This window comes from Falco peregrinus, chromosome 3 (genome assembly GCF_023634155.1).
Source record: "Falco peregrinus isolate bFalPer1 chromosome 3, bFalPer1.pri, whole genome shotgun sequence".
NCBI classification, from domain to species: Eukaryota; Metazoa; Chordata; class Aves; order Falconiformes; family Falconidae; genus Falco; species Falco peregrinus.
Genome location: NC_073723.1, coordinates 43,439,698 through 43,451,081, shown reverse-complemented (window position 1 = coordinate 43,451,081; position 11,384 = coordinate 43,439,698). Strand labels below are relative to the sequence as shown.

Here is an 11,384-nt window from a genome sequence, read left to right as displayed (position 1 = left end):
CTTCAATTTACTTGACTGCAGAAACACAGAATAGCTGTATGTGTGTTTGTTTTTTTTTTACTTTTGCCACACTTGCCATGAAAACTTCTTATTTGTGATGAGATGTAGTTTTCCAAAGTTCAGAACTTTTATCTTTTAGAAACTAGGAGGAAGATTTGAGCCCTGGCTTGCGGCTTCACAATGGATGTGCCCTAACCTACTTACTCTGCTGGGTAATTAAAACCAGGGTAATCCGAACTGGTGACCAAAGTATCTCCAGACTTACCACACCATTTCACTTTCCAGTTGCGATTAGCATCAACACCATGACACCGAAACCTTGCGTTCTTTGATCTTGTTTTTCTCCAAAATCGATCCTAACATAAATTATAAAATAGTTAAATAGCAATATTACTATATTTTGGAAAAATTCTATTTGGACACATAATAATCCACCATGATAAACATATTTTAACTGGAATAATTTACTTCCATTTTGCAAGCCACAAAGTGATAGACCAGATTATACAGAAAGTCATCTCTGAATGATGTAACAACCATTCGCTCTTTCCTGTCTGAACAATTTTTTGAGTAATACTACTGATACTACTTACATTTGTCCAGCTAAAATGATATCCGTCCACGTTAAATACAGGCATGACATAGAAATACAGCTGAGTTAGCATCTTCCTCATGGCAGGATCAGTCTGGTACATTTGAAGAGCCTAAAACAGAAAAGCCAAAGAAAGTAGTTTCCATAATAAAAATAATTTCCCGATTAAGTATTGTGACAGGGTGACAGCTACATGCCCTTTAGCAGCACAGAGACCTGATCTCACAGAACCACTGACATCCTTAGAGCTGTACTTGAAAGGCTGACATCTTCCTGCAGATGTGATTAAAGGCAGCACGTGAACACGTGAAAAAGGTGTTCAAAAGACCCTATTCTCTTGCTTCTCAGTTACTTTCAATAGCCAAGAAAATACAACTCATATTACAGAGAAGCAAATGCATACAAAATGTTTATTGACATAGGAACTGAAAGTCAGTGGAATAGAGTCTTAGTTTAGGAAGTAAGTTTAGCTCCTGCAAGACAGTGGAGTGCTGTTGTTTCCACCAGGTAATGATTTGGTCAGAGCATGTCTTAAAACATTTAAGGTTCACATTACACAAGCTTTTGCTGTATTCAAAGTAATTTACTATGTGCACAATCATCAATATATGCAGCTTATTCCTTTATAATTTAAAAAACCTTCTACTTGAGAACCTCAAGTATAAAGGTTAATAGAGGAAGTCTAGGTAGGGAAAGTATTTTTTTCCATTCTAAGTTTTAGGAAAATGCAGCAAACCAGAGGCTCCTCAGCAGTTCTGTTTGCTAGTACCAGAAATGCTCCTTTCCTAGTTTCAGGAAGCTTGGACTCCACATGCTGTAGCAAAAACTTTCCCTTGTCATAGCTGGGAATCAAATTTGCATCCTTCAAAGTTTACGTCTCGATTCTGTAAGGTGAGGAATCAAGTGCTTCACCTGGCAGGCGGACAGCACATCACAGTGATGCTGGGTTCGAGGGATGCCTGAGGCTGACTCCTCTCCTCCTGGTGCTGTGATTACAGCCTTCTGCTCTGCAGTTATTTCTGGCCCTTCAGATCCAAGAAGTAACATGTGTTTGGGGGCACAAAGGGAAATGTTTGCTGTATGCTAAAAGCTTTTTGAATGACAAATGCCAGGCAACAGTGTAAAGTATGGGAATTTGATACTTCTGGGCTCCTAATCATGTAGCTCTTCAAAGCATTGAAGCTGCCATGGGAGCTGACGGACATTTTTTTGGAGTATCTCTATGAAATACCCATCCAATTGGACATGTATTGTCTGAAATTTACTCATGGAGGAGTCTGAACATCTTTTTGTTTACTGAGGACCTACACTTTTTCTGAGCTGTTCATTAACTATCTTTCTGTCATGCACTGCTTTCCTCTCACCCAGCCTTAATTTCCCTCCCAGCAGTGCTCTGCACATGCAGGTCCTTCAGCCTCACTTACAGATCCAAAGCAGCGCATGATCCCCCTGCAAAGCCACTGAGACACCCAGTGCGTGAAAAAGGTGTTCAAAAGACCCTATTCTCTTGCTTCTCAGTTACTTTCAATAGCCAAGAAAATACAACTCGTATTACAATTACACTGAGGTCCTCTTCTGTTTCAGCCAGGCAAGAGGGGAAGCTCAGCAATAGAGGGCAAAGAGGGCACGGCACAGAATGAAATCAGATTTTGGCAGCAGCTGGGACAGCATACAGCATGGCGTGGAGCACTGCAGGGTGGGATGAGATGCTGAAAGAGGGCAGGGTTATCACAGGAGAGAAGAGGACGACAGTGGGCTTTTGAAGGGAAGCTTGGTGGATGTACAGGCTGCCTGGGAGAAAGTCCTCGGCCAGTGCAGGCGTCACAGGTCCCCTGGCCCACATGCCAGAAATTCTTCAAAAATCCTTAGCTGGAATGGTACTGTATTTACGTTCAATTTACTTGTATTACGAAGCCACATAAAGGTTACAAATACATTTGGGTAAAATACTGGTATTCAGGGGATTCTAGCTATAGTAAAAAGTAATTTTGTCAAAACGGAAAGCAATGGTTACTCAAAAATAATGACCATGAAAACAAGGGCTCTGTTTCACTGGTGTTCCACATGCAGAAAACACATACTGAAGTAACTAGGGCTACTCAGTGCATTAAACTAGCCCTGCACCAAATCTTCACAGGATTAAGAGCCTATACAGTAAGTATGGATGTTAAATCTGTAACACTTTTCAAAGAGTGGAAACAGAACTGAAGTGTGCTCCAAAACTTGAGTCAAGGAAAATGAACCTTTCTACCGTGCTTATTTCAGGGAGAAGTAATTTGGCTGGGGAGGAAATAAGGTACCACACACCACTTACCTGACTTTTTGATGCTTTTCTGGTTTTAGGCAGTATTAACAAATTAAGCTCAGGTTGTGTCTCCATGTTGGGTATTTACATATCGGTGATAATGAGATCGGCATATTTGCTTGTATCTGTATTTATGTTAGCCATTCTTTTGCTGGCAGTTACATGTGTAATGTAACATGCGTTCTGTTACACTGCAGTGTTATATACTGTATTATAAACTGCAGTGCTGTAAGATCAAACTCCTTAAAACACTTTTAAAATCATCTTCTTAAAATAACTACAGATAACTCATTTAAGGTAATACACTCCTTAAAAATTGCAAGAATGAGTTCTGAAAATTTTTCAGAACCTTTCTACATTTTCAAAAAGTGACACAATGAAAACATTTGAATTAAGACTTTTTAATGTTCGATATTTTTTAAACCCTGTGAAGAATATACTTTTCTTGTGAGGTAAAAGCACCACCATTTAAAAACCAAACCAAAACACAGACTGCAAAATGCAAAGCACCCTTTCATTTTTGATACTCTTTCATTTTTCATACTCTGTGTTATTTTAATGCCTGCTGTCATTGACAAAGTACTAGGACAGACTTCAGAAAGCATTATAGTCTCCAGTAATACTCTTAAAAATTTTTAGTCTTGAAGTTGGTTTAGAGCCAAATATATCAATCATTCAATTCTGTTCTTTAAAGCATATATGGCTTTTCTTAATAATTTGGTTACCGGTTTAGAGTAGCATTTCATTAAAAATGTGAAGGATGTGGTATGGCTTCTTCATAGAAAGCAAGAGTGTAGATGGTGTAACCTGGAGTGCGATCACATTTACTCTTTCTTGCTGAAAAGATTTTGTTCTTCATACTGTTTTTATCTGGTGATTTTCTTTGATATATGTCATCAGGCAACACAGACTGTATAATCTTACCTCCCTTAACTGGGAGGTCTTTGGCAATGTGCCCTGAAGTTACTAAGGTGTGTCCTTGCTGGAGTGAAGCCCACAACTTGTCTTTTGTGACATGACTCTCAAATCCTCCAAACAACTATCACGCGAACCATCCCCCCTGGCGGTGTTGAAAAATTTTCTCTTCACTACAACACAAGCAAGACAAATATAAACCATTAGTGAATTAACTGCATTCTAGTCTGCCCAGAGCTCCCAGAATACAAAGTAACATGACTTTATACGGCTTGCTTCTGCTTCCCCATCATGCAATCAATAGCAGCTTTGCTGCTGAATGTGCAGAGCGCCAGACTGGCCCAATAAATGCTGAATAGTGTTATTAGTGAATGAACAGATGATACAGGAACCCTGCCAACACCATGCAAGCAATCTGCCCAGGGGACGGGGGAAAGGACCAATGATTAATAGGAGGGGGCTTGATCAGCTGGATCAGTAGAGTGATGGCTGTTGATAAAGCTACACCAGCTTTGGCTGCCTGAGGATCTGGTCCACAGGAAATTTAATTTGAGGGATGAAGTGAACAAAAGAGCTATATTGTAAACTGCCAAGGCAATAAAAAGCAAGAGTTTAAAATGGATTTAGGATGCAGTTGGGCTTTTTATAAAATAAGGGGATTGACTGAGAAGGACAAAGCAAGGAGACAGGGTTGAGAGAAACTCTGAAATTGCAGTGGAGCTTAATAATGATTTGCTGTCCCACAATTAATTGTTATTAAATGGAAGGTAACAATCAGCTTTTGCTGTTTCTGGTTTTGAATGAAACAATCACACTGAATTAAACAGTTACTATTTTAGCACAGGGATTGACTCTGTTGCTGTTCTACCAGAAATCACATAAAATTGCCTCCAACAAAACTGCATGCCATTATTAAGATACCAGTGAAAACATCCCTTCTGCTGGTAACATACAATGTTTTACTATTGTCTGTACATCTTATACTTTAGCAGGGTGACACCATGATTTGCCATTCACGCCTTCATTGCCACTTACCAGTTTGGCAAATTAGTAGTTAGCTCTGTCTTTGTACTTGGAAGCAGTGTATCTTTTTTTATGTCCATTTCCCCTTTTACTGCTAGTGTCCTGTTTTGGCACTCAAATCACAAGCAGAGTGGTAAAGCCTGTTATTGAGACTAAGATACAGCTGAGTAACTAAAAACAAATGGCTTAAAACAAAGGGTCACATTTTCAAGGCTGAAGCTTGAATTGTGTGTGATTTATTAACACACATGTTTTAACACAGATGTTTTTTTAATATCTAGCAAAATCTTCCTCCCTCTTTGGGAGCATTTCCTACAGGAGGAGCCCAGAAACAACACCTGAGAAAGATGAGTGTGCTGCAACTGCTCTGCAACACTGAGAAGAAAGCCCACAAAAAATCTTACAGGAAGGACCTGCAGGATCCCAAAGGCTTGCTTATGCTGCTACTTAAGGATGCAAAAGGAGAAGATGCTGAAGCAGAGAAGAGGCAGAGAGATGATGGCATAGTTGATGTGTTAGCGAAGCAAACAGCAGTTCCAGGAAGCTTGCGCAAGGCTGGGACCGCCCAAGCAAGTGCAGGATCTTGTGGGGAAGAAGCTGTATAGTTAAGACAGATCGTAGTGGAAATAGGAGACGCAACGTTTTGGTTCCATTCTGAAAGGTAGTACATAAAAAAACACTTGTAGGTCCCAAATAACTCAAGGACAGCCCAGCAGGGAAGGGAAAGGCCTGAGTGATTCTGAAGCACTGTGAATGCTCTGAAAGGGGTTACACAAACTTCTCTGCTAGTATCGGTATGAAACTAATGCCCACCAACTTAGTGGAGACCCACAGAGATGTATACCTCTAAAAAGTTTAATTATTGAATTTTACATCCTAGTTATGTTGGTCCAGGGTAGTACATATTGAAGGCAACCCACCAGAACTCACTTGAATACATTGTTTAATTAAATTGTTGAGATATAGTCAGATAATTAAGATGCAAATTATTGCTTGTAATTCCATTTCTGGAACACCTAAATTGTCCAACACAGAGAATTTTCTTCCACAGTTCTTTCTCATATTCAGTAATGTTTCTTCATATCATTAGTTTTACTGAGGCCCTAATTACTCAGCATCATTATACAGGAGTGGACTGCTAAAATATAAAGCAGAATTTCTTCCCTAGGACAAGTAATATGTTGGAACAACAATGTGAATTCTCTTCATGCCTTGAGGAAGAACGTACTCAACAGCTTAAAAGCCTTCACAGGGTAGAATTTGAATGTCCTAGTCTTACAACTAGGAGTTTGCACTGGCAAGTGTCATTGAAGAATTCCTACTACAGGCACAACACAGCTGCAGGGTTACCTTTATTTTATCAAGATGTATCCACATTGTGAAAAATTAATAGCTACAAGCAAAACGAAAGCAATTTTTGCCGTCTTAAGATCATGGGGAGGCAGGAGGATGCAGCTGAGTTGCTGTTGGTACTGCACAAGAGAATAATGCAGTACTTATTTCCTTTAGGAAAAGGAAAACTTCAAACCATTTTAACTGGGGTTTTTTTGCCATTGTGAAGATGCCAAAGGAAAGGAAAACACCTTCTCTAAATTGCCTTACTGTTCAGTAGAACCTGGGAAAATCCACCATGGACCAAAAGAGAAAGAAATACTGCACAGCATGAAAACGGTTTGCATCAGCGGCTTTTAAAACAATGCATCACATGCCTCGGTGTGGTGATACCACGGTACTGCACTCCATCTTTTCGGCACTGGGTTAGATTTTTCCATTAAAAAAAAACCGGCATCACAACCGAGGGCCCTGTCCAGGAAACTCCTGTTCGTAGTGTTCACTGCTGCTTTATCTTCCTTCTCCTCAGAAGCGGTGCACATTAGTAACCTCTGTTTTCAGTAGCAAGGATGCGCTGGAGAGATGCAGATACTCGAGTGAAGTGGGATAGAAGATGGCTGCCAAAATAACTGAACTACATCAGAACTGAACCAGCTGAGGAGCGGAGTGGGGGATGTTGAGCAGAAACTGAAACTACATGCACATAGGTATGTATGATTGCCGCACAGAAATGTCAAATATCAGGAACAGCATTTGGAGGGTGACAAAAAAATATCACGAGGATAAAAGAGATTCTGCATTTGTACCAGCACCTCTTGCTCTTGAAAGGCTGATGAATGAAGTACTGAGTGAAGAGGCTGGAAGAGGTGATCTCTCTTGTGGAGAAAAAACAAATAGTGTTTGAGGCAGAAGCTCCTGACAGAAAAGAATGAGGTAGCTAAAGATAAGTAAGGCTGAGTGTTTCAAATATAGATGCTGCAGGATGAAACAGATGGACTTTTCCTCCGGATAATGAATATATAGGGAGCACTCAGAGAAGTAAATTTTTTCTGAGGTGAGGCAGCTAAAAAGACAACTGGGGAGATTAGAGTCTGGCAAAAAATAAGAATTAATCTTCAGTGATTGTATTGCATTTACTGAAAGAGCTGCAGAGTGTTCCTGTAGAGATGTGTCACCAGGTGACTGGTCCTTCAGGGTGAAAAAAGCCCAGTCTTCACTGTGCCTTCATCACTGGCAGCTGTGAAGGAGGCTGCAGGGGGCCAAGATACATCCCTTAGACGCTTCTGGCCTTCCTAAAACAAGAAAGCTCTAAAAATTGATGAACAGGAGGAAAACCCAGATAGGAAGATTACATACAGCAGAATGATGTGATGGTTTAAAAAGCAACAAAAAAATTCAAGTCAAACCAACATTAGAGCTTTAGTTAAAGGGAACAGACCTTGGAAAAAAAGAATGTATCCAGCAACAGGGTGAAAGGAAAAAGCTACAAGTACAGTGTTTGTTTTGGCCTTGCAGGCCTCTGAATCACTTTGGAATATTTCAAATTATTTCAAAAGCTCTTCAGGTTTCTGAGAGCCAGCCCTCAAAGATACGTTAAGAGCAGTGCTGTATCTGTCCCCAGGAGCAGCAGTGTATGTATGCCTTACAGGGAGAGGCACTCAGGTCCGTCCTTTCCTCCGCGGTTCAAAACTTCTGCTTGGAGAACTCTAAAAAATGGACATGGAAAGCCTATCATGGGGGGCAAAGTAACTACATTGTCTCAAAGAATAACTAAATACAGGTACAATGAGCAGCCTTTAATCTAATTTTAGTCAGAGATCCTGGATTGTGGGAATGTGGCATTTCAGCTATACCTGTTCAAAAGACTTAAGGCTGTGGACAACTGATAGGTCAAGCATATGATCTTTAAGAAACATTTGTGTGCTGCTTCACATAACTATCTTACAGCCCCCAAGATCTGAAGTGGGTGAAAAACTGGTACCTGATTTCATAATCAGACAGCATTTTGAGGCTCTGGTAGTTATGGATAGCAAGGGGAAATAAATTTTCTGACTCCTAAAGGATTACCATTTTTGATGGAGCTCAGCAAGACCCAGAAATGATCCAAAATGTGAAGCTGGTTTCCTGACAGTGTCTGTCGGCTTCAGCACTGGAATGAATGACTGAGTGCTGCTCCGACTGTTGATGCAGCATATTGCAGATGTTTTGTCCATCAGGACATGTACTATGGAATTTTGCAGAATTAGTGCTACACTGACTTTCAGCAGATCTTAAAGTCAGAATATTTACAGTTTTATGGCCTTCTGACCATATGGCATGCACAACGCAGGAGAAGAGCCAACCCTTTTTAACACTGACGCTGTCTGGGTCTCCTGCTTGGCCCTGTGTCTGATCGCACTGTTGTCCTTATTCAGTTTTGTGTATGTGCTGTTATTTCAGGTATCCTGTCATTACAGTCAAGCACTTCATAAACATTCCTGTGGAAGAATCTGAGGTCTTGAACCCTGCAAAATTCCTGGTAAAGACTGGTCTCTGGGGCCTGGTCCACAAGCCTAATGGCTGGCTAATTGGCAGTATGCATCCCACAAGATGACTCATAAATCAGACTCAAGCTCAGAATACCAGGGGCAGGTGTTGACATTTTGTATCTTGGACAGTCTGTGTGTCTCTCTTAGCTCATTATTATGGAGTGAAAAGATGGGATTCAGGCCTGGTTTTGGCAGCAATCAATACCAATGTCAGCATTAAAAAAATAAAAAATAAAATTAAAAATATATAATCTGCCCTCAATCTTTAACTTCTTTGTCTGGGGCTACCTGTCTGCTCCCTGGGTGCACCATAAAGCACAAACACATCACCTTGAATTATTTGGGAACTCATATAATTGGGATCATAGAACACCCACATTTCAGAATTTGGACTTCCAGCCATGCATCTCACAAATGAAAGTATACAGAGCATACTGATACTCTTTTCAGATTTGGGATTCTTCTGAGATGAGACAGCTATTATGGACCATCTTTAAGGGATGATACAGTGCTGTAGGATGAGCAGGGCTTCAGAGGTATGGATTTGGATTCCTCTACTATACAGCTCCTTTCTAGTTGGCCTGTAGATAGGGGTGAGGGAACATTCATGGGTAGTCTCGCAAAGTCAGTGCCTGAACCAAACTTATCAAGTCACCTTAATCAAATCCAGAAAGTATGGAAGTAGTTCTGAACACTTTTTTCAGCAAAGACCTTAGACACTGGCTAGGTTCTGCCGCAGAAGAAGCAGACAGTAGCACTGATCACCCTGGAAAAAATCCCACAACAGTCACACACTAAAGAAAAGTGGCTATGTGCAACGCAATGTAAGATGACCCACATTCAGAGAACAGCAATATTATTTTGAGGAAAGTCCTCAAGATGTAAACTTCTGAAAAATATAAGAGCCTAGGGAGTCTGTGGAAGAGCATGCCAAAGTTCACATTTGAGATGCAGATATACTGTATCTGGTCAACATATGTCAGTTTTCTTTTCTTCCTAAAAAGGCCCACTTTTGAGGATGGGAGAAGGTGATGGTGGAAATTACTGCATTTCCAAAGTGTGAGGCTATTGCACCTTCATTTGAGGCCCTGATAAGGCCACTGCCTTAGAGGGATGCACTTGATCTTAATGGACATTTCCCTTACAGTTGCCAGTGGATTCTTAGAACATTTTGCCTGGAAGTACAGCCAGTGCTTGCTTCTTGAAGGTTTTTGATTAAATCTGTTGAATTTTCTAATCTTGAAATACAAATCCCTGCATCAGAAACAAAGAATAGTGCACCTTAAACACATCTCTTATATGTTGTTTTCTGAAAATGATGTTGTTTTCTGAAAATGTTGTATGAATGAACGTTGGATGAAGGTCATACATCGTTGACATGGATCAAATGGCAGCATTTATTAGAGGGAAAAAGTCAAACCAGATGTAATGGGAATCCTCATCTGCTTCCACTAAAACTGAAACAGAATCTAGTTTTGATGTTAATTTGAATAGCAGCCTATGAACCATATTTCAGATTTTTAAAATAATGCTAAAAACCTAAATTTGAGGTCTGGATAATTAGATATCTGAATTCTGCTTCTCCTCCCACAACTGCACACCCAATGAGGAGCAGTTAAATGTTCTTAATTTACACATATACATATATAATTGTACTTTTGAAAAAGTCTATAGGCTTTGCTTCTTTGTTTCTATGAGGACTATTTAGTTTTGGATAAATAATTTTTATGTCTGATAAATTTTGTGTCTAAGCTCTACTGCTTTTTACAAAGTAATAACGCATAATAGATTCCCGCTCTTTCCAGTTTGTAATATTTACTAACACATTTTAATGTATGATTAGATTCCGTGTAGTCTTTTAAAAAATCTAAGCTAACAAAGCTTTTTTATTTCTGCCCCCCCCCCCCCCCCCCCCCAATATTTCATTGTGGATGGATTATATTAGATTCATTTATCTTTGCAGGTTGCCTTCAAAGTAGGCCACATGTAATCAGTTCCGTTTCCTTTTAGTTTCTATTGCTTCCCTACTCCACCATTGGTCTCAATATTTCCAGTCAGGGCCTTTTTTCCACCCCTTTCCAGCAGAGTAAGGCTTGAAGTTTGGTGGAACTCCATTGTAACTTAACTGGCATTCTACTACAATATAGACACAGACATTTCTCTGTGGCTTGTTAGCTGGTATCTAAAGCTCCAAACCTGTGTGTGCAGGGCATCCACTTTACTGACATGAAATTCAGTGACCATGAGGTAGGGTTTGTCAGTATTGTTAACCCTGGTAAAACATCTGATAATCTTAAGCTGAGAGACTAGAAGCATTCAGGGATGCCTTCTGCAGAAACAAACAGTGACTCTGTTATTAACACCTAGACCTGTGGAATAGAGAGTCAAGGCTAGAACTCATGCTGGAGTAGATTGTAATAAAAAAACCAAACAAAACAATCAGACTCCCAAACCAAACAATAGCCTTCACTCTCCTTTTGTTTGTTTCAAAATGCAAGCATGCTGGTTTTGCACTTTCAATTATATTATCACATAATGCAAACCCCTTTCCTGTGCATTCTCTTTCTCTTTTTAATCTTTAACTTCTATTTTTACACCTTTCTCCCTTTTTTTCTAGTTCATCTGTTCTTTTCTGCTAACTATTGTACTTGCCTGAACACAGAACAAGCCTGTGTGGCAGGCAGCCTCT

General features: G+C 40.0%; 1 protein-coding gene across 1 annotated transcript in view; it reads right to left on the bottom strand.

Moving 5' to 3' along the window:
* Window positions 1–11,384, bottom strand: part of CPA6 (carboxypeptidase A6) — an 85,440-nt gene that overhangs the window by 12,969 nt on the left and 61,087 nt on the right. The window contains exons 7-8 of the mRNA XM_055799365.1: window positions 594–704; window positions 266–356 (exon numbers count right to left, since the gene is read on the bottom strand). Coding sequence (XP_055655340.1) covers window positions 266–356; window positions 594–704 — 202 coding nt within the window. The remainder of the gene's footprint in view (window positions 1–265; window positions 357–593; window positions 705–11,384) is intronic.